At 50.0% G+C, this 23,241-nt stretch overlaps 1 protein-coding gene across 1 annotated transcript in view; it reads left to right on the top strand.

The window, feature by feature from the left end:
- Positions 1 to 5,148: 5,148 nt before the first annotated feature.
- The window catches only part of PRMT8 (protein arginine methyltransferase 8), a gene marked incomplete at both ends in the record, with an annotated part of 86,033 nt that continues 67,940 nt past the window's right edge, over positions 5,149 to 23,241 (top strand). The window contains one exon of the mRNA XM_084254789.1: positions 5,149 to 5,223. Within this exon, the coding sequence (XP_084110915.1) occupies positions 5,149 to 5,223 (75 nt within the window). The remainder of the gene's footprint in view (positions 5,224 to 23,241) is intronic.

Raw genomic sequence — 23,241 nt, 5'->3', positions numbered from 1 at the left:
GTGAGACGATTTTAAGAATATTTTAGTGTCCTTAGGTCCCTGATATTTTCTCTTCTCCAAAGAAGTTTGGGGTCCATCATCAGCAACATAGATGGGCTTTGGATCATCTTACCCCGAGAGATAGGTAACACTGGTATTCAGTTTAAAGACATAAGACATCAAGGATTAAGCCATTAGTGTGTAACTACCAAGAAGATGTTCCAAAACATTAAAATAATGAGTATCATATCCAGCACAAAACCACAATAAATTGATGTTATCAGCACAAAGAAGAAATAACATACTGGTGTTAATGACCAAAATAAAAAGGGATGCAAATTACTGTGCAGGCAGTGGTGGCACTCTTGCAAGTTGCTCCCTGGAATGCAGCTGAAGAAATAATTGGGCCTTGGGTTAGGGAAAGATAGGATTGCAGAAGGGTCACTGCCCAGGTGTGGTGGGACAGACTGGAGGCTCAGGTAGCCGACTGCTGCAGCCTTGGCTTGCCTCCCAGCTGGCCCAGATGACACTGAGAATCCTGCTGGGCTCACTGCTGTGAGGTGGTGATGGATAACACCATGACCTGATTCTTGGAATCATGGATTCACTGCAGCATGCCTTGGCCATATGTGAGCCCTGATCACATGTGAGGTTCCCCTAGGAGGAGGAGGGGAAAGCCACATCACATGACATGTATCTTCTTTTATTGCAGCAGCTAAGATTTGTTCAGACTTTCCTATACTTTATGGATTACAGGTTAGAGACACTCTCTTCCAATTCCAGGGCCACTGGATTTGGGGAGGCAGCAAAGGAAATGTTGGTTGGTTCTTGAGGTTAAGCTACTGTACATAGCCTCACCTTCTGGAAGTCTCAGAGATAGAATCAGAGTATGGGGCAGGTAGAACCTCAGGGGTCTTGCTCAACCTTCTAGGGTTTGCAGGTGTTTGCAACAGCTATGCCAAAAAATTACTCTCACTGAATCCTTTCAGTGACAAGTAATTCACTTTTTCTATGGCATTTCATAAAGCTGAATACCTTAAATTACAGCCCTCTCCAAGGGTCTTATGTCAATCTTTGCATGTTAGTTCTACCATCAGCACAACCAGTGGTTCTCAAGAGCCTCTATGTTAGACAGGCCTTTCTATAATATGAGGGTTCTTGTAGCTTGTTACTCTTTCTGTATCTTAAAGATCTTTTTTGGTGGGTCTTTTAATCTTCTCCAAATATCCTTATTCAATTGTCCTCAGTTGGAATTGGGCCTTGGGTTAGGGAGAAATAGTTTTTGCAGAGGCTTTTGTGCAGAACTGCCCAGGTGTGGGGGTTGCCTACAGGCTCAGCCAGGTACTGGCACTGACTGCCTTGGCTTGGCGCCCATCTGGCTCATTAGAATCACCTAGGGAACTTTAAAAAACCCTGGTGCCCAGGCCTCACTAAATCATAATCTCTGCAGAGGAACCAAAGTATTGGTATATTTAAAGCTCTCTAGATGGCTCCGCTGTGCAGCCAGTGTTGTGATCCCCCGCCATGCCAGAACTCGGTTAACCTCTTCAAGGTCATGCTATGGAATAAGGCCTCCTATATTTGAATCCTGACTCAACCACTTAACAGTTCTTTGTGTCTCTGCATCTTCATCTGTTGCAGGGGATAATAACAATCTGCCTCAAAGAATCAGTGAAATAGCTCCAAGAGAACACGTTAAATCTAGAAGAGTCTCTGACACATGATAAGTTTGACTCAGAGCCTAGGACGGGGTCCAGAAAATGTTGACTCGATGTTTGCGTTCAGGATGCCAGGCAGGTTTTAAGCATTTCACGTGCATTCTTCAATGCATTTTGTCACATTGAAGATCTATGGTAAGAAAAGTGACAAATGCAAAATGTGTCTTGAGACCCTCTCCACCTGGTAGAGCCCATCATCCCAGATTACCCTTCAATTTATGTCCTAAGGAACTTCCTGTTTGCCTTGTCATCACATATTCCTTCTTCCCATCAAAACCCCTTCGACTTCTAAAGTCCTGTACACTGAAGAGCATTCCAGGTAACTAAATTAAGAGGTCTTCAAAGGTCTTTGCAAGGCTGTTTGTTGTTATTAAGTCCAATGCCTATTAGTGAGCTAGGCATATATGAGATGCCCACCAAATACTTTGTGGATGACTAAAATAATTAACCTTGTAAATGACTATATATGTGTGTATATATATATATATATGTATAAAATAACTATATATATAAATGACATATACACACACATATATATCTCCATGCAAAAGAGATGGAGAATCACCCAGTTCCTGTGAATGGTAAGAAGCTATTACTATAAATGCCTATTATGTGCTAAGCACTTTTCATGCATTATGACTTTTTGCAACCCTAGGAGACGGGTGTTAGACAGTCTTTTACTGGGTAACCAACCCTCCACCTCCCCCCACTCAAAAAAAAAAAAAGCCTGGTCTTTTCACGTGGCAACTACTTTGCTTGTGAATTTGTAATTAGGAGGGAGCATAACAGGCTCAGCAGTTCCTCTCAGCTCCATGATGCCTCAACTGAGGATGGAATACCCACTTTCGAGAGGGTTCATTCCCAGCCGGCAGATGTTATGGAGACTCCCTGGTGGCCAAAGAGCCTCGCTTGCAGCCCAGGCTGGCTCTGGATTAAATGGGTTGGAATAGAAAACTCTTGCCATAAGAAGACATTTCTCCATCTCAGCCTCTCCACTCCCCATTCCAAGGAGAGCTGTGTCTATGCTTGGGGAGAAGCCAAGCCAAGCAAAAGATTTCAACAGAGAACAGAGGAAACACACCCACTGAGGTTCTCATAGCAACATAATCACGCACAGGCAGCAGCCTATTTCGGTGGGAGCTTGTCTCAGCTCCCCTCCTCCCTGGTTAGTCACAGAATGGATGCACAGGCAGAAGCAGTGTGGGGTGGGGTGGGGTGGGGGGAGAGTGTCGTACTGAAAGTCAGGAGGCCAGGGAGCTGCTCTCAGATGTTCCCTCCGTTGGCTGAGGGATCAGGGACAAATGTCCTCTCTCTACTCACAGGGTCCTTATTAGTAAAATGAGCGGATTGGCCCAAAGAGCTGGGAGGGTCCTTTCCTGGCTGGCTTCGATTGTGCAAGTACTGAGGCCCTATTGGCAGAGGATGAGAGGTTTCAGAATCTTTTATCTCCAAGAATGATATTTACAGAAAATAGGGTTCAAGAGGATAAAAGATATTCTTGAGAGTCACCTCATCTCTCTACCTCTTTCTGTACTTTGTTGACAGGATGTGAAAGAGAATGACTAACACGTTTCCAAAGACACTGTTCTCTTACCCCCAACACTAATCAAATTCTGTGATCTAAGAAAGGAAAAGGTTAAGGAGGTTAAGGTCATTGTTTCAATTTACTCCTTGGAAACACACACCCTCCCATTACTCACGCCTCTCACAGCTCTTCTAACTCTCTTCCTCCTCCTCTCCCTGCCCCTCACTTCCCATTTCCACTTATTGCAGCGCATCTTCTCTTTTCCCGAGGACCAGGAACAGGAGGCCTCTCCAGATCCTGGCCCATTTCTTCAATGGATCCTGGGGTTAGTTGAGGACAATCAGGCTCACACTTCTTGGCTGTCAAAGGTGATGATACAAAACAAACAGGCGCGCAGGCCGGACTGATCTCTCTGTGGAAGAGCAGGGATGAAGCCAAGAGGGCCAGGGTGTTCGCAGAGCCGCGTTCAGGTCCCTGTCCTTGACTCGTGGGCCGAAAGTGTGGAAGGGCAGCTGGCTTTTAAGGAGTCAGCCGGAGCGGCCTGTTGCAAGGGGAGAAACCGAGTGGGGGCCCCCCTCCCCTTGTTCTATCTCCCACCAGTCTGACAGATGGCCAGTAAGGCAGAGAGAGGAAAAGCTCTCGAAGTGGAGACAGGAATGCATTGTATAAAAATGCACACCCCCTGCCGCCGCCCAAACTCCCTTAAAAAAGGATCAAGAGAATCCTCATGGGTACGTGACAGCCTCCTTCTCTCCCATAAAAGGGACTTCAAAATCTGGTGATGGTGGGGGAGGGGCGAGGAGAAAGACAAGAAATGTGTGGGCTGGGGGCTGCCAGCGAAGACTGGGGTGTGTGTGTGTGTGGTGTGTGTGTGTGTGTGTGCAAGAATGCAGGCTCATCCACTTGGCTTTCTCCCACCCTCTTTCCCAAGTCACCTCTGGCTGAACCTCCTTCCCACCCGCTCAGCCGGAGAGGCCTGGAGCCCCAGCGCCCTGGCCGGGGAGGGTGGGGGCCAGAGGAGAAACACGGACACCCCGCTGAGCCCTCGAGTTGAGGGAGTTCAGGACCCTCCCTCACCGACACCCATCCCGCCGCTCCCCAAACCCTAATTCGCCAAGAAAGGCTCCAGGAACTGGCAGAGGAGTGGAGAGTTGGGGCGGGGCGGGGCGGGGTGGCGGCGAGGTAGCGGTGGCCCCATCTTTCCTGGCGCTGGTCCGCGGTGGCAGGACGCGCGCCGGGGTCTCGGGACCCGCAAGGGGCGGCGGGCGCCGGGCTCCTCCGCGCCTCCCGCGTGGCCCCGCGGCGTCCGCGCGGCCCTGGGCGCCGTCGGGCGCGCGGGGGAGCGGGGGCGTCCGCGAGACCCCGGGCGTCTGGGGGCGGGGGCGTGGGCGGGCCCGGGGCCGCGGGGGGCCCTCGGGCTGCGCCCGGCAGCCACCGGCTCCGCCGAACCTCCTACCCCGCCCCCACTCACCCGGCTCAGCCCCCGGGAGAGGCGCGCAGGGAGCGGGTGGCTTCGCCCCGCGGGGCCGCCGAAGTTGAGCGGAGTTGGAGGCCGGCCCCGGCCGCCGGGGGGGCGCGCCGCGGGCACAGGACGCGCCGCCGCCGCGCAGCCCCCGGGGCCGCTCGCTCCTGCCCAGCCCGCGGCGCGGGTGGAGGGGGGCGGGGAGGGGGTCGGGCGCGCGAGAAGAACTTGGAACTGTGTGGAGGAACCCGGCGCCCATGAGAAAGGGGGAAAAGAAAACAAAGTGGAGCCTGCGGGAGAGGCTCGGCCGCGGTGACTGTGCCGGCTGACGCTCCCGCGGAGGGGCTGGGTCGGGCTTTTTTTTTTTTTCCCTCCCGTTCTGTCTTCTTTCTCGCTCTCTTTTAAAGCGACACCAGCGCTCCCTTTTCTACTATCTCTGTATCACCGAACCCTTGCTGGCGCTTATGGGCATGAAACACTCCTCCCGCTGCCTGCTCCTAAGGAGGAAAATGGCGGAGAACGCTGCCGAAAACACCGAGGTGAGGAGACCGGAGGGCCGGGGCTTGCGGCGACCCCGGCAGCGCCCCCCCGGCCCCCCCCGACCGCCGACCCCGGAGCCGCCGCTCAGCACCCGGTGCCAAACTTTCCCCAGCTCCATCCCGCTTGCTTCCGCCGGCCGCGCGCGCGCGTGTGTGTGTGTGAGTGTGCGTGTGTGTGTGTGTGTTGGGGTGGGGGGAAGACAGTGCACGTCTCGGGTCCCCTCCCTCTTGAAAATGCAAAAGAGTCCCTCTCACCCCAGCTCCCTCTCCTGCCACCCGCTCGCTCCTCGCTCCTCTTTTCCCCAAGTCCCAAACCCTGGGCAGCCGGGCTCCCTGCTCTGTCCTCGGGGCTGGAGTCCCCGCTCTGTGCCTGCTGGGGCGGGTGATCCGGGGCCCGGGTCTGCTTCCCGCGGCGCCCTGACCCTCTCCGGCTGCTGCCTTCAGGCTCGAGTCAGCCTGGAGCTCTCGGTCCCCGCAGCACCGCGGAGAGCTCCCCGCCGCCGGGTTGCGGTGTGTGTGTGTGTGTGTGTGTGTGTGTGTGTGTGTGGAGGGGACTGGCCGACCCCGTGGTGGGACCTGGGCACCATCCACCGACCTTCCGGCCCAGATCCGGGCAGGCTGAGGTCTGCAGCCCTCGAATATCCGAGCCCCTTCCGGGACGCGGACCCCGGCAAGTGCGCCGGGCCCCGCCGCCTTCAGCACCAGGGACAGCGCCCGCCCCTGCCGCAGCCGGGCGCGCGGGCGGTGGGAGGCTGCGCGCGGCCGGCTGCAGCGAGAAGCGGGTCTGCAGCCTCGCGTCCCGCAGCAGCTTTTGGGGAGGTCGCTCGAGCTTCGCGCATTGCGCTCCTGCGCACCCGCTCCCACCCCGTCCCCTGCCTTCGGCAACCCAATAGCTGCCCTGAGCCGCAGAGCGCCCTGCTGGGTGTAGCGTCCCAAGACTGGAGCCTGTGCTCCCTCCTCTCTCGCTGACCTGCGGTCATTACAACTGGACCAGCCCGTAGGCTTTGGGCACCTGTAGTCACGAAGGGGATCAGCGTGGGCAGCCCCCCGCCCCTTACCTTCCTGGAGACACGGTGCGTCGAGGTGGGGGCGGAGTGGGGTATGTGTGTGAAGATCATCCCTTACTCGGTGGCAGGAAAAAGACACAGAGAGCAAACTCCCGGGCTCTATTAATAGCCGGGTGTCTGGTGGGGCTGCCGTACATTTCACATATGGTTCCCCATATGCAGCGTGGGGCGGAGATGGAGGTGTGGCGCGGGGATTGTCCCTCTGTCTTGCTGGAACGCAAAAAAAAAAAAAAAAAGGTGCAGAGACCCTCCTCGATCTTTGCCCCTCGAGGTCTTAACTGCAGCTCACCCCTACCCCGTAGCGTAGGCAGCAAAGCGCTTAAAAATCCCCATTCTCTGAGCTGAAGCAGCGTGCATCTGGCAACTGTCGCTTTTGAAACAAACACGCTCTGGGGCTTGACAACAGCAGGGCATTTAGTAGCTAATGCCATCTCCTTGAGTTAGGGCATAGCCGGTGCGTGCGGTCACCGAGCCACTTCCTCTCTCCCACCCCCATCCGAGAGCAGACGTCCAGAATGATGTGGAGTGCCAGGCGCCCAGCCTCACAGCAGAGAACTAACTAGCCTTACCAGTCTCGTCGCCCTCCTCCCTCTGATCGCCCACCCGTGGAAGAGGTTTCTAAAAATAGCTCGGAGTCAAGGCTGCACTTCTGCAAAGTCTTGGGCTAGCGGGCACGTAGCAGTCTCTGCAGCCAGGTGGCTGGAGCGGTGGGAGCAAGGAAATGCTTTCTACTGTCTCCCCTCCACCCTACTCCCCCAGTTGCTAAAAAAAAAAAAAAAAGTTTCCGCGGGTCTCCAGCCCCCGCACCGGGCTGTTGTACGTGCAGCTCCTCGGGTGCAGACCCCTGCCAGGGTTCCGCAGTGCACAGCGGCGGCTGCTGAGCTCCTCGGCCGGGGTTAAAGGCGTCGGGGGCAGGCAGAGCGACGCGCGCCAGGCTATTTTTACTTGCTTCCCCCGCCACTCAATGCTCCACCTTCTCAGCAGTCGCACATGCCAGCTCTGCTCAAGGCATCAATGAAAACAGCAGTAGAGGCCGCCCAGCTCCTGTGAGCAAAAAAAAAAAAAAAAAAAAAATCCACGTTGGACGCCCACAAATGCGGTGGGGGGAGGGGCAGATCCAGTTGGGGCTCCTTGGAGGGGAATGAGTCTGAGGCTTAGTTCTTAGCTGCTTCGCATGAGAAGGGGAGCGATTCAGACTCGGTCAAAAGTGCCCCGTGGAGGCATCCAAGCAGATTGACAATCACTTGGTTTTCCTCCAGGAACTGACTGTTTTTGGAATAAGCCAGGACTAGAGCAGTACTTCCAAAAGTGGATATTGTGGGCTTGCCTGCGTTTATGGCAGGAGAGAGAGGCACGGCTCTCTGTGGGTTGAGTGTGTGTGTGTGTGAGCACGCCGGCACGTGCGTGCACAACATACGTGTGTGTTGGTGGTGGTCGTGATCTTTGTTCATCATTCAACATATCATCAAACGCTGACTTTAAAACAGGAGAAACTAATATCCAAAGATGAAGACAAGTTGGGAACCCCCAGCGAGGTGGGCAGTAGGGCAGTATCATCCCTAGAAGCAGGTAACTCCGTTGCCTGCTTCTTGTTGGTGGTGTTTGCAAGCACGTCGCCTCATTCCATCTTCACAATGCAGTGAGATAAAGCAAAGTTAATTCTCGCTTCCTAGACCCACTTTATAGGTGAGCACGTTGAGGCTGAGAAGTTAAGCACTTTCTGAAAGTCGCCTGATTGCGCCAGTCAGCCTTGGGACACAGACTGGCCCCGCTTCTGATTCATTGCCCTTTACCTGTATATGCTCTTTCTGACAAAAGCCATGTGACAATGGGAGCGAGAGAGGCGTGAGGAGGGAAGGGAGAGATGCAATATCAGGGGGAGGTAAGGATGGTGGAAGGAGGTGTTCTTCCACAAGGGAAAGATAAGGAAAGATATGCTAGTGATTCGTCAGGCAGGAGAAAGTGAGACGTAGACTATTTGTACTGTGAGCAAAGCCACCTTCAACAAGCAAAGTCTAGACCATCCAGGGCCCAGGCTTGCTGGGTGTGGCTGGCACTGGGTGACCCTGACTACACGCTTTAACCCTTCGGACCTCAGATCCCTGTGTGCTAACTGGGACTGATTCTCCTTGTGGCACCAGGTAGGCATATGCTATAAGGAAACGCTGGTGCCCCAGGCCATGGCAAGCACACAGCAGTGTTAGTTCCGCTTAGACGAGTCCTCCACCTTCCTCCTGCTTCTCTGCTCAGGGCGTCCTCATCTCTGTCCTTTCTGAGGTAGTGAGTAGTCTCTCAACTGTTGATCCTCCTCTTGAAATTAGCCTGGTTATCACTACTTGATGGGTTTTCAGCAGCACAAAGTTGCTCATGATTAGAAGCTGCAGAGATTTACCATGTTGCCCTGTTACCTACAGGACACAGGGTGGAGGCCAATTTCCTTAACCTAGTACCGTTCCTTTAATACCTGCCCCATGCAGTTCTCTGCACAGACCACAGATGTTAGGCTGATGATGCTTCTGTGCATACTGGGTTACTCGTCCCCCTTCTCCTTGGGGGAAAAAATGCCTCAACCTGCAAGACCCAACTCAAAGGTCACTTCCTCTGGGCAGTCCACCTAGATCTGCTATTTATCCCAAACCCACTACCCCCTCTTCTACCAGGAAGAGAGCTACTTCTCGTGTGTTCCAAACCCCTGTCTTTCACATTTCCTACTACAAGATTTGTTATAGGGCAGCCCCGATATTGAACGGGTTGCTGGCTGTGGGTCCTCACCCGCGCGCTTAACAGGGACTTATGAATACTCCACTACAGACACACACAAAAGGTTAATAAAAGGTTTATTTACAAGGGAAAAGGAAATAAGGAAAATGTACAACTCAGGGAGAAAATAGGGAAATAAAGTCTTTAATGCGTCCTACCCGATCCGCCGACCTGGAAACCCAAAAAGAACTCTCCGAGCTGGCCGGAAGCTGCGAGCTGGCGGAGAGCCAAAATGGGGGACCCCTCCAAAGCCCACGTGTCTGGCTTTATACCAACCTGGCTGCTTAACCCTACCCTCAGGTCCCAGCCACCTTCCCTTTGGTGGTGATGGGATTTGGAATTCCCAGTGTCTTTGGCTTTGGCCTGGGGTGGGGGTGGAGTCCACAAAGCCTGTATGGAATTAGCTTTAGGACATCCTTTTCCCCCTAACAGATTCAGTGGTTATATGTCTGGTCTGTAGTTAGGTAATGAACTTTTGTTAAGAACAGGTATGTGGTGTGCCTGACACACCATAAATAACAAAGGTAATAATAAATGTTGACTGAATTGATTCTTGTAATTGTGGAAAGCTTGTGAGTCTTCTGCTTGTTGTCCCTCGTGGCTTTCTGAAAATTGCACTTTCTGTCTCCCACCCCCTCTGCCACACTTACGTTATTGTGGACCTTTAGGACTCAAATGGAGTAAAGATTCTGGGAAGCAAGGTGTTGTAGCAGCTTAATGCATAGGAACATTCTGGTTATTCCTGTGCCTATTCAATATTCAGTGATTACAGACTCTCCTGTGGGGTGTTCCTCTGAATAGCAGATAAATGGATTAATCACAATGCCCAATTATTAACCATGGGGGATAATGGACCCTTCTGAGCTACTGCCTGCTTTACTGGATCTCAGTGAAAGACTCCTGCATCATTTATGGTGATGGCTCCCTGATTGGGGTTTTAGCACCTCAAAGGAGAGCCCCCAGGAGTGAGAAAACAATTTTAGCAAGGAGTCACTTTGGAGACTGTTTTTTTTTTTTTTTGCACATTCTATGGACTCAGTGGCCTAGGGGGAGAGAATAATTATGGGATGCAAAAAAATCCTGCAATAAGGCAATGGGGTTAGAGGTACCAATGAGTGCTGGTCTGGGAGTTAAGGGGCGAGCTGACCTGGCTTTTGACAAGGTATGTGTTGTTGGTTTTGGCTAGTGGACCCTTCCCCACAGGAAAGACGTTTCACCTAAAGTGTACGGTACAGTACAGGTCTCCCTCTATCTGCGGTTTTAGTTACCTGTGACTTGAAATATTCCATAAAATATTTTGAGGAAAATAGAGATCATATTTATGTAACAGTATATTATTTTATCACAATACAAATCACTCTATTTTTAAAATTACTAGTACAGTATTATTAATCTATTACAGTTGTTCTAGTTTATTCTAAGTTATTGTTGTTCATCTCTTCCTCTGCCTAACTTATAAATCAATGTGGCTAGAATATAAGCTAGACATGGATGTATAGGGCAAAACAGCCTAGGTAAGGCTCAACACAATCTATGGTTTCAAACATCTGTTGTGGGGATCTTGGGGTCATGTCCCCTGCTGACGGAGGGGGCACTACTCTACAAAGGTCAGGGAATTGAGGAGGAAGAGGGCAAACAAATGCGAAGCAGGACCCAGGCCCACTTCTCTGAGGCCGGTCTGCATCTGTGTCTCCTGAAGAACATGGGCGCTCTGCAGCCAGACTGCCTCCTTTTAAATCTAGCTCTGAGCTTAACAGAAGTGTTGTCATGTTGAACAAATTGCTTAACCTTAATGTCTCTGCGCCTTCTAAGGGTGCTGTGACGTAATGAATTAGATCATGTTCAGGGTTTAGAACACAGTGAGTGTTCAATGGCTGAGTGTGCTTTTATGAACGCTACCTAAGAGGTGCAGCTGGGGCGAGCCCTCCCACTCAGGGGCTCCTACTGTTTCTCCAGCTGACATGATCCATAAACCATAGTCCATGTCAATATCTCCTCCCTCAGCAACCATTGATTCCAGGTCTTAAGTGAGCTCGGGAGAATTGAGAAGATACCAAAGCTTCCCCCACTTCCCCCCACGGGAAATTTGGCTTGTCAGAGTCCTGAATTGGCTTTTGGCTGTCAAAGAGGGTGAAACACAACACTCGCGTCTCTGGTGCAGGAGTGGGGTTCATTTCCTCCTCTTTGCTAACTGCAATGTGAAGTGATTATCACATACTAGGGCGGAACATGCAACAATCTGTAAAAACAGCACTTACACCTTGGCTTCGCCTGTGCCAGCAGGGGGAGAATGGGCAGCGTGACAGCATGTGAACTGCCAAGGTAGTTTCAGGAGCAGGACTGTGGTGTGTGAGCAGCAGGCGTGTTGAACCTTTGTGAACCGACTTAGTCGAAGGATAGAGAGAGAGCGCAGGCAAGAAGATACCTTCAAAGGGTCGTATAACCCTTGCCTTTGCCTCTGAGTACACGGACTTAACCCAGGACTGCAGCTGGCTGACTGGTTTCTTGTTATAAAGCTTCAGAGAAGGTGATTTCCTCAAATTGCTTGTGCATCTCAGCAGTCAGGAAAGTCTGGAGTGTGAACTCCATCTCTTCTGTAGCAACCCACATCGCTCTTGCTTATGTTACTCTAAAAAGAGAGGACACCTGCCTCATTGCCTTTGTCTTTTGGGTTATCTGAGGGCTGGCTCAGTCTCCTCTTTAATTTTTGTCCCAAGTCATTCCAATTCCTTTCTCCAATATTCTGGTGCTAGGCTTCAAATGGGAATAGCCAGCTAGGAGTGCTTGAGATTTGCCTCGCCAATGTTATCCAGACCATTGGTAATTTTACACACCAAATGGCTTTTTTACTTCACTTCTTATTAGATTTCCCTCAAGCATCACAGCCTCCCCCAGATTTGTAATGAGTGACCCATAAGTTAAGATTGCTTTTTAAAGTGTAATTTTCTAAGAGCAAACAGCTCAACGTGCACATTTCCATAAAGTCACAGTCTGAGAGCAGGATGGAAACTCAAATCATTTAAACCAGGAGATGGCAAAACCTGCCAATATCACAGAGCTCGTCAGCGTTGGTGCCGAGGCAGCGCTTACTCCTAGGTCAGTGCCGTTTATACCTCCTTTATACGTAGCCTCTGGTTTATTGTTTTTCTTTGTGCGTGTGCTGATGTTCTAGTCTATACTGACGTGTAGTATCTGAAACCGGTATTTCTCGGCATGATCTCTAAGAACTGTGCATGGTGACATCTCTTTCCTTCTCACACAACACTCAAAATATGTTGTTATATATCACCTTATTTAATGCATGCCATCACATGTTATACACACACGTACATCTCCTAATGTATGCCTCATATTTACATGTATACATACACACATATTTACTTATAGGCAACATACACTTTGAGCGACACATTCACCCCATTATACAGATGAAGAAACTGAGGCATAGAAAGTTAGTGTTTCTTGCCCAAGATCCCATGACTTGCAAATGGTGAAGCTGGAACTCAAACTCTGGCTTCCCAGTCCCCAGGACCCATGATGGTTCCAATCCACCAGGCTGTAAAGAGTGGGGTCAGGATAAAAATCTGAGGAATGAAGAAGAATGCAGACGTAAAAGAGGAACAGTGTTTTGGTGTAAACCTAAGAAAGAACATCAGCTCCAACTTCCCTCTTCCCCTCATCCCCAGACCTTCTTCTCCTGATTCCATCAGCGTCTTGCCAGCCTCACTATCATGGTCCTCATGCTGTGACCCATGCATGGGAGGGGCCTGGTATAACCCGTCGCACGTTCCCACCTGTTTGAGATGTCTCTGTACCTGCGCTCCTAGATACTCATCCAGTGAAGGCACCTCTGTAGGAACTGGAGCAAGGCCACCCCTCTTTTTTTTTTTAAAAAAAAATTATTTGTTTGTTTGTTTATTCAAGAACTGGGGTAAAGGCCAGATATGCAGGAGGGTGAGAGGATTCACCAGAGACAGATCAGGAATCAGAACAGGCAGACTGACGAAATACACTGCTGAGGGGAGCAGCGGGCACGACAGGAGAGGTCTGCTGCCCCATGTGGGACGCTTGCCAGCAGGCCGGGATCAAACTGGCACTGCAGAGGCTGCAGACAGCTTCACAGTGCAGTGCTCAACTGCCTGCACCATCACGGGGGGCCCAAGGCCATCCCTCTTAAGCCTGGACTCTCATCCAGCTGGACTCTCATCCAGCTTCTTTCTTGGGATGAAGTGTATAGTCAAAGTTGCATCAGCAACACCGCAGTGATAAAGAAAAGAAACAGGGGCTATGGAGCAGGCTGTAGGAAGCAAGATGCATGATACAGGATCCCCCCAAGAGCAAGATCCTGATATTTTTATTGACAGAGAAGTGAGGGTCAAACTAAACACTAGATTTTGGGCTTTAGGGTGGGTGAGTCCAAAACATGTATACCCGGCTCCTACCCGTGGCTCCAATCTTTTTAACAAGACCTTCCACTGATCAGTCCCTGGGGCACAAAGCCCGGCAGTCACCAGCCCCTGGGCATTCCCGGTCATGCCTCGGGATGTATGCCTGTTGCCTAGGGCCGTCAGGTGTCCTGCTCTTGTCTAACTTGAAAGGAGCCTTGTAAGCTACACCCACGAGTAAAGACTTCAGGGCAGATACTTTGTTTTAAAATGTATCTTTGTAGTTTTATCACCTGTATTCATTTTCTAGGGCTTCTGTGACAAGCTACCACAAACTGGGAGATAAGATAACAGAAAATAATTCAGAGTCTGCAGTGTGGGCAGGGCTGGTTTCTTCTGGAGGGTCTTAGGGTATTTGTTCCTTTGGCTTGGGCAATCTTAAGTTGCCAAGACTGGATAAGTTCAAAGAAATGCATCGTGAGGCTGTTTTGTTGCTGGGTGAACACAGTAGAGTGTCATCACACACACCCACATGGTGGAGCCCACTCCAGACCAGGGCTGTTGGGACCAAGGTCAGTCGTAGGTGCAGCTTGTGGTGGACAAGAACATGGCTCAGTGGTAGGTGACTGTGGACACATCACTGCATGTTGCCCCCATAGGTCTCCTTTTGTGTGTTTCTGTATCTTTCCTTCTTATAATAAGGACATTGGTCCCACCCCCAGTCCACTATGACCTCATCTCAACATCCTTAAAGATCTTATTTCCAAATGAGATCATACTCATAAGTAGCAAGTGTTAGGACTTCAACACACATTTTGGGGGGCTTGATTCTAGCCACAACATCAGCCCACACATAACAGGTCTGAGTTGCAAATGGCTATCTAAGCAGACCTCAGAACAGTTGCAAGGTCGATGAACGTCATCTGCCTCTCCTTCAAGTCTCTCCCTGCTGCTGCCTCAGCTGCCTACCATGCACCCTGGATTTTCAGAGTCTTTGCCAGGCCTTCTTCCCTTGAGCAGCAGCAACAATTATAACCAGAGCTACCACTTTATTGTCCTCATTATGTGTGAGGCACGGTGATAAGTGCTTCATAAGCATTGCCTTATCTAATTACACAACCCATTACAAACAACTCTTCTTATTCTCATTTTGCAGTTGAAGAAGGAGAAGCTTGCCCTACTTGATTACCTTGACCAACAACACCGTGAGCCTCAGGGTTGCAAGGCTCTGAGTAGGAGCGTGCTCTTCTGCCGACTTGGGCCGCGCTTGTATCCCCATCCTTGACACAAGTGTGTGTTCATCTTCACACTCCCCCAGCTCCCACTCACTGGAAGCCTCCCAGATCGGGAAGGACACACAGCCACCCATGGGGGAGGGCCTCGAGCCGCTTGGAGACTGTGTCCCAACCTTGTCCTCCTAGGGGATTGGCTTTGTCAATCAGTTCAGTGATAGACTTGAGAGCGCGTGTCCAGCTTGTCTGCAGGGCTCTTTCGGTGGGCGGGAGGGATAAGGCGTTTCTTGGTGCAATGAAACTAGGTGGCCACCGCCTTGGTCTGAGGTAGTTCTGTGTGAGGGGGCCTGGGACAGGCCCCTCTGGACTCAGCTCTCAGCTCTGCTGCTCATGACCTTGCACAAGTCACTGAACCAGCCACCCTCGGCTTCATCATCTATGAAATGGTAATAGAACTTCCCCATTGAGTTGTTATGGGGGTTAAACAAGTTATTTCATGTGAGGCACATGGTAAATGCTCAAGAAAGATGAGTTATTGTTTGTAATCAGGGCTTATCCAGGGGTGTCCCAAAGGGGGAGAAGATGACTAAGGGCCATTATTGGTAACTTGCTGGATGGAGTCAATACCTGCCTAGCTAGAGCCCAGGAGGCCTCTTCACTTGGGTCATTGGAGCTAGTCATTCTCCGGCCAGTCAGCCAGAGCCTGGAAGCCAGCTGAAGCCAGTGCCCCCTTGTCACTTGCCCACGTGTGAAGTGCCCCAGTTCTGGGAGGGGTGGGTTCTTGTGACCCACTGCCTAGCCCAACCCATGGCCCACCCCATGAAACACAAATGTCACCAAATCCCTAACTTAGTGACAGAAACGGGTTAGGTTCCCTCCTGAGGGAAGAGCCGAGCCCCCAGACTTCTCTGTGTCTGTAATCTGGGCTTATCTAAGGGTGTCCCAAAGGGAAACAGACAACTAAAGGGCCTTTACTGGTGATATACACCAATGTCACCATCCTAGCCACAACTCCCACTTTGCTGATTACTGGCTTGATTGGTGAATGTCCCCGGTCTTACTACTGGGAGAAGCCGAGGCACGAGGGGAGGGGAGAGAGAGAAGCCTATTGCCGAGGCTTACGGGCAAATTGGTTGTTTAATTACTGACTTCAACTCCCCATCCTGATGGCCACAATTCCAGTAGAACATATCCACTGCATGGGGGGCTGACCCGAGGTGAGGCAGCTTAAGACCAAATTGGACTAATGCCACTATAAAGGGAATGGCTATTAGCAAATTCATCAATTAGGGCCCCATTTGTAGCTCTATTGTGAAAGATAATCTCTTGTTAGCGGAAGTAAAGTAAAGTGGTGGCCTTTGAAGGCTGGGCCTGCCAGAAAATGAAAGACTGCAATTCCCACAGATGCGTTAAATTCAAGGACTTCATCTCTCCCTGACAAGCAGTTATGACAGCTGCTCTCAAGGCGGCTCAATCAGAGCCCCACAAAATGATTACAGCCCATGAGGAGTGTAGACGGATCCTAATTAAGGAGCATTCTCATTAATGTGAGTTGGCTCAACTCTATCCTTGAGGTCCATCGTAGGAAACTGACGAATACTTATTGAATGGATGAAGGAACCAGACCTGTCTAGCACATACATACCATGCCGTTCCCTACGTCAGAACCTCTCCCTGCCCTTCCTTCTCCAGAGGAAGAGTTGTTCCAGGACCTTGTAGGGGACAGGTTTGGAGTCAGGCCTGGATCTGAGTCTCATTTTGTGCTTGTGGAATTATAAAACCCATTTTTGTAGGGTAACCAGGAGGATTAAATTTGATCAAAGGATAAGAAGTGAAAAAATTTGGACAAATGTTTTCTTCTTTTTCCTTCTGCTAAAATTCAGGCTTATTGGCCCAGGTTTGTTTTGGTTTTAGGGAGAAATGTATAGTTCAAAGTGGGGACAGTCACTTCTTGTGTTCAGCGTGAGTAACTCTAAATGACCCAGTGCTGACTGTGGGACATGTGGGTGTGTTTCTGTGAGGGGGTATGTGTGAACATCTGAGACTATGGGTCCATCATGCTCATACATTGCCATATTTATCATATGTAGTTTGCAGCTCCTAATAGGTAAAAAGGTTTCCCCTGCCACCTGAAAGTAGAATGTTCCTTTGCAAACTTTCCTAAATCAGAATGGCATAAAGTGAAGAAACAACTACCATTTATTTATGGCAAATGGATAAGTTTTTGAGCATCTTCCCAAATAACCTTCCAATAACATATACAACCTAAACTCACTCCAGCATATCATAAAAGCAGAAAGGCTGTAATAAACATGCAGTCTGCATAAGGCAGTTCTGGGGGAAGGCTTGGCGGACTACCCTGGTCACTCAGCATTCTCACAGTTTCCAGAAAGGCTACTGCAAAACAAATGCTGAACTCCGTTTTCACTTCTCACCTTTTGTGGTTAAACAAAGGTCCTCTTTGGGTATATTTTGGTTAGTGAAAGTAGGTGCTCATGCAAGTCTTTTGTCAAAGCCTAGTAGCTTAATGTGAATAATTGAAAAGTAAGGGCTACGTTTGATACCTAAGGTATAAACCAATTACTAGCCTGGAGCTTGTGTGCTAGACACAGGGTCTGATGACGCAACCTGGGGAGTGTGTCATATGTGGCACACATTTGGGATGAGGCCTAGTGTGGGAACGTTGAGGGATGGTCTTGTACAGATAGATCTGAGGTTCAGGGGCAGGGAGGTGATGCACCCCTAACTCTGTGGCTGATGTGCAACATGTATTGCAGGGCTTGGGGGCTGTGGTTCCTTCAGGCTGAGTCCTGGGTCTCCCTCTTCTTATTCTCCACAACTTTTCCAGGTCAGCCCATTCCCTCTCTTGACTCCATTACTAGTTTATGTGCTAATGATTCTCAGACTGAGCTACAGCCCAAACTTCTCTTCTGAACTTGGACCCAGATATCTGGCTGCATAAAGGGCATCTCCATTCAGAGAAATCATGGTACATCAGATTCATCAGATACCCTCTGGCCTATCATTTCCTCCCACCAATCTACCTGCTTCCCATGATCCTCATCTTTCTAGTCTGATGTCACCAAAATCCAGACTCTAACATCAAGGATTTGTCTTCTTTGTCTTGAATTTGTCCTATTTCTGGTTCTGCATTTGTTGTCCTAGTTCACAGGCCCTACCTCTTGCCCGGATCGTTGTAGTAAGCTCGCTGCATCCTTCCCCTTTCCTTGTTCTGATCTATTCTCATATCATGAACATACACTGTAATGTGGAAATCTGATGATCCATCTTGCCTCCTTAAACCCATTCAGTGACTTTTCCATTATCATTAGGGAAATGACTGCCCTCCTTATCATGATTTATAAAGTTTTGCATGATCAACTCCCTGCACACTTTTCTACCTTCATTTCTTAAATTCCCCAACTGTATGTTCAACTGCTTCACTCCTGTCAGCATTTGGGTACCTCCTGCTCTTCCTTCTTGTGTCAGCTTAATTGCCCCCTCTTCCAGGAAGGCTTCCTGGACACTATATCCCCTTACCCATGTCTCGGTTAGTTTTCCCTCATATATGATCCTGTATATCCTCTGTCATGGGAGAGTGTTGGCCAATTTTCTTGTCTATAAGTCCACCATAAACTTTGTGAGAATAGGGGCTTTGTCTGTACTGTTCACCATCAAATCCCAATACTTACCTTAGTACCTGATACCTATCAGAGGTTTAAAAACATTTCTTTACTGAACGATTGTTGCTATGGGTATCTTTACTGACTGGAGAATGTTCTCTGGATGCAAGTGTTTCCATGAGTATCTATCACTCCCTTCCTAGTATATGGATTGAGACTGTCAGTCACACAGGGGACCCCACCATCACAGCAACTCTCCAAGGTCATAACTGCCATCCACCTGACTCTAAGCTAAGTAAGAGATCATTGGCTAAATGAGAGTCTAAGTGTAATACCTCCTGAACAAGTTAAGTCAACCTAAAAAGGCTGGAGTCAGAGCTTTGCCTGGGGCAGTGGGAATTCCCTGCACTTGGCAGCAGCAAGGAGGTAGGGACACCATGGAGGCTTCCCTGAAAACCTCACTTTGAAGCAAGGGAATTTGGAGTTTGGATCTACAAATATGTTTTTCTCCAGTACCAAAGCGATATATTTTTCTGCAGTATGAATGCATCCTCATTGGCTCATCTGAGCAGAAAGAGAGGTGTCGGTAAGACCCCAGACACAGGATCTGAGCTGCTCTGAGACTCTGGCTCCTGAGCGCAGGCCCTCAGGGCCCTTTTATTCTCCATTGTCTTGGTCTCGCACTGCCATTCACTTCTCTGCTTACAAAGTTGAAAGTAAGATGTTCCATATTCCAGGAAGTGCCAGAAACCCCAAAAAGGTCTTGGGGTGTCAGTACTGCAGAGCCCCAGGCTTGGTCCACAGGTCATGTCCTGGTGGCTTTTCTTGGAGACTTGAGCTCTGCCAAGTGTATGCTTCTCTCTCTCTTCTTGCAGCCCTGGCTCAGCAATAGGGATCCAGAGACTTCCAGCTCCTTTGGCCCATCCCCTGCTTCTGGAATGGATTCCACATGCTCTACCAGGACTATTGTGCTCTGTCCTGAGCCCCAGACTCCATTGATTCTTCACTGTAGTTACTCAGGCCCTCAGCTGAGACCAGGTAGCATAGGAAGAGTGGAGAACCAGAGGCAGAATCTATGCCCCTGAGTGGGCTGCTGCCTGCCCTCCATAACTCAGGCATCCATGTGGACAAAGGGTAAGATGATCCTAATCTATCCCACTTGATAGGATGCCCCTTAAATAAATGAAGATAGTCGGCATAAAAACATTTAGAAAAGGGAGGGCCAGTCTTACACTTTGAGTTGACACGCTTGCTGTGTCTAGTGCCTTCCATGCCCCTCTGTGCCCATCTACCATGCTGCTGGAGTTGCTGGTGGAGCTGGAGAGAAGCTCATCACCACCCTCTACATGCTTCCCCTTCCAGACACACTCATACATGTCTGCTAACTTCATGCTGTTGAAAGCTGGAGATGTTTTCCTCCCTGGATGGCAAATGGCACAGAAAGTAGAGGTTTGGGGGAAAGCAAGACGGGATGGTCAGTCTGTGCTTCAGCTTGGTGGGGAGCCGACCTCTTTTGAGGTCCTGATTTGAACAAAGGACACAGGCCAGGCAGCTTGCAGGATGACTGGACCTTCCCCCAGGAGCCTGTGCTTCACCTGTGCTCTCCCTCTGTGACTCAGTCTCCTTTGTTCTGTTTCTCAGGCCTGGGATTCTAGGCTACTAAGAGCAATGGTTGTGTCGTGGACAGGCAGGAGAGACCATGCAGGGCTTCCTATTCATCTGGCAGGGGAGGCAGCCCCAGCTCCTTGGCTCTGGCCTCCACAGGCTAGATGTTGACGAGAAGCCAGTGTCGGCAGCCTCTCCTTTAATACCCGCTCCGCAAGGCAACTGGTGCGTGGCCCTCTTCCAATGTCTGCTCTATTCTGGGGGTACACAAGGGTAGAGTGAAAAAACAAGGGGAGATTTAAACTTCAAATCTGTTAAAGTCGTCCTTCTTTGTCTTCGCCTGGGTGCAGGGCAGGACCATTATTTCTAAAGAGCTGGCTCATGTCCCAGGATGCAGGCCTCGCCCGGAATGTAGTATTCCTTTGGGTACTGTGGCTGGTGCCAGCAGCCGAGTCCCACACTGGGGGTCTTGGAGGACGGTATGCTATGGCCAGTGCTGCAGTTATCCTCTGCCACCCTCTTGCCCAGCCCACCTGCCCTCCTTGGGCTCATCTCATCTGACCAAGCAATGGCATTTCTCTAGAGAACCTCTCCTCTTTGGGCATCTAATCCCTACTTGTTCCTGCCTCTCCTACATCTCTGTCCTCTCTCAAGCCCTCCTGGGCATACTTCTTCCTTGCCCACCTTTTAATGATGCTGTCCTAGCTTCCTGTCCCTGTGTCATCGCTACTTCTTCCACATCGTGTGACATCCAGAACTGCCCTTGGGGCTGGGATGCTCTTCCTCAGTGTTCAGCAAACACTTTCCATTCAACATGACCTAAGCCAAGGCCCTCATCTTTCCTCCAAACTTATGCTCCTGCTCCTTCTCTGAAATGCCTGTCTCCAGGGAGGACACTCCACACTCGCCTTCACTCCAGCCAGAAATCAATCATACTAGAGGTCCTCCTTGCTCACTCCATGCCCGAACCCTAGATAATTCTGCTTTCTTAATGTCACCTGCTTCTGCCTCCTCTTTGCTCACCCCGCCTGAGGTCAGACCGGCCTTATCTCCTGGCTGGACCCCTGCAGCTGGCTCCTTGCTGCTGCCAGTGCCTTCCTCTGGCTGCAGCACAATGGCTGGGCTCCAGAGCACCTCAGTAGATGTTGGGTGAATGAGTGGATGAGTGCCTGAATGAATCATGGGTAGAGGCTGCTTACTCAGAGGAGCTGTGTGGGGTGATTGTTCTGCAGCTGGTTGGCTTTGTGAGTTAACACCAAGGATCACCCTTCTCTCTCTCATTTGACCTTGGGTATTCAATGATTTCAGGATGAGATTCATGGTGTTCAGGAGTCCTGGGTGAAAATGCAGGCTCTGCAGTGTGTTTACTACTGAGAGGTCTTTTGTGAGCCTGTCTTTGGCTTGAGAGCCCTGCAAATCTAAGAGTCAGTTTGAGGTTCTCCATTGCTCTGCATTTTCCATTCAGCAGAATCCTGTGAGAGAAAGAAGGAAAAGGATCATACTAGGGAGTAGCTGAAAAGTGGCTGAAGCTATAGGAAGCATCTTGGTCACTCCTTATGTGACCTGTCCTCCCCCTCCACACCTCCCAGCTCTCCCAAGAAGCTCTAGTGTGGGCTTTTATGCCCTCTTCTTCCACTTTCCCTGGTGACAAAATGGGCTTGGTTTTGGGAGTTCTGGTAGCTTTCTTGTAGATCTCTGACTCCTAAGCCAAATATAGTATGCGCCTTCTAACACGTAACTCCTAGTGCAGTTTTTCTTTTATTTTAGGGGGAGCAAGGATTTTATATTTAGGCTGAGTGTCTGGCTGGTGACCCCAGTAAGTCCCTTCGACTCTTTGGGTGTGGTTAGTAACATCTTATCCTAAGAGCCTCCCTGGTGGCTCAAGGGGTTAAGCACAGCACTGTGAAGCTATCTGCAGCCTCTGCAGCATGAATTCGATCCCCGGCCAGCCAGGGAGCTACCCACATGGCGTGGCAGACCTCTCCTGCCTCACCTGCTGCTCCCTTCAGCAGTGACTGTATTTCAGTCAGTCTGCCTGTTCTGTTCCCCACTCTGTCTCTGGTGAATCCTCTCACCCCCCGCACTTCAGACCTGTACCTCAGTTCTTATATGTATAAATAAATAAATTAAAAAAAATCTTACCTGAAGACAAGATGGGCCCATGTGACATGGTGAGGTCCTTTCTGGATCAATTCTGCTCTTCCACTGGTAGTTTTTAGAGAATACACTGTATTTCAGCATGCATACTAGCTTCTCTTTCCATGTTAACTCACTGGCATATCCTCTAGACTTCGTTGTACCTGGATCTTTTTGAAAAGTTGGCCACTTGCCCCTTTCATGTCACTTTCCATAACCGTTTGGGAAGGCTGCTGTGGCAGTTCCTGTAAGGGTCTGGTGATGAGAACCAGCAGATGAGTAAACAGAGCATCAGATCCACAGATCTATCAGTCTTGGGCAAATGTTTAATAGCAATGATTTTAATTCAGTTCATTGCCTCGGCAGATTCATTCCCTGAAGCATATTATTTTGCAGTACTTCGTCCTGTCCAATTTTAGATAATGAATAATCACAATTATATTAGGTACTGTGCCAGTGATTTCCTCCAAGGAGCCTGCTGTGACTTAGGATCCTTTTCTAGGCCCCAAATCCTGAAGGAGGAGGAGGAGCCGGATGAGCAAATGGGCAGAAGGGCCTGTGACTGTCTTTTGGAGAGGGAAGCTCTGAGAAGAGGCACTTTGTCAAGGTCAGAAAACTGGTGTAAGAGCCAAAGCTAGGCTCTAATTGTCCCATGGTGGTTGCCATGCTTATTTTCTAGTCTAAATAAATTCATCCTGCCGCTTCTGTCCCCTGCAAGGTGTCTCTTGTCCCCTACAGAAAGCCAAAGAGTTCAGTTTCCTCAGAGGCTGGTGCCTGGTTGGCTCAATGTCAGTGCCCTGGCTGCTTCTGGAATCAGGTCCCTTGGGCTCTTCGTTCTCAGCAAGAATGCCAGGGACCAGAGTGATGTTGGGATGTGGTTGGTGCTTTAGGCTGCAAGATGTGAAAACCGAAGAGCAGTTGCTTATCCAAGCCCTTGGAACCTTCTAAGCCCATCAGCTCTTTCACTGGTCATCACCAATAACAGCTGGATTAGGGGTCATTTCCCTCAAGGCAAGGGTGTAGACTAGATGATGTCAGGGGGCCCATTTCTAAGTGTGCTGGTATCTTGCATTTGTCCCTCTCATTCGGTTCTCTCTCCACTTCCCTTTTCCACCCTGCTCTCTGCCCTGGAAAGCCAAACTGTATGAACTTTAGCAACAGGCTCCCAAGCTTCTGACTGATTGAGTTCCAAGAAGGGCATATCAATAGG

This window comes from Talpa europaea (genome assembly GCF_964194135.1).
Source record: "Talpa europaea genome assembly, chromosome: 15".
NCBI lineage: Eukaryota > Metazoa > Chordata > Mammalia > Eulipotyphla > Talpidae > Talpa > Talpa europaea.
This window is presented reverse-complemented; position numbering and strand designations above follow the sequence as displayed.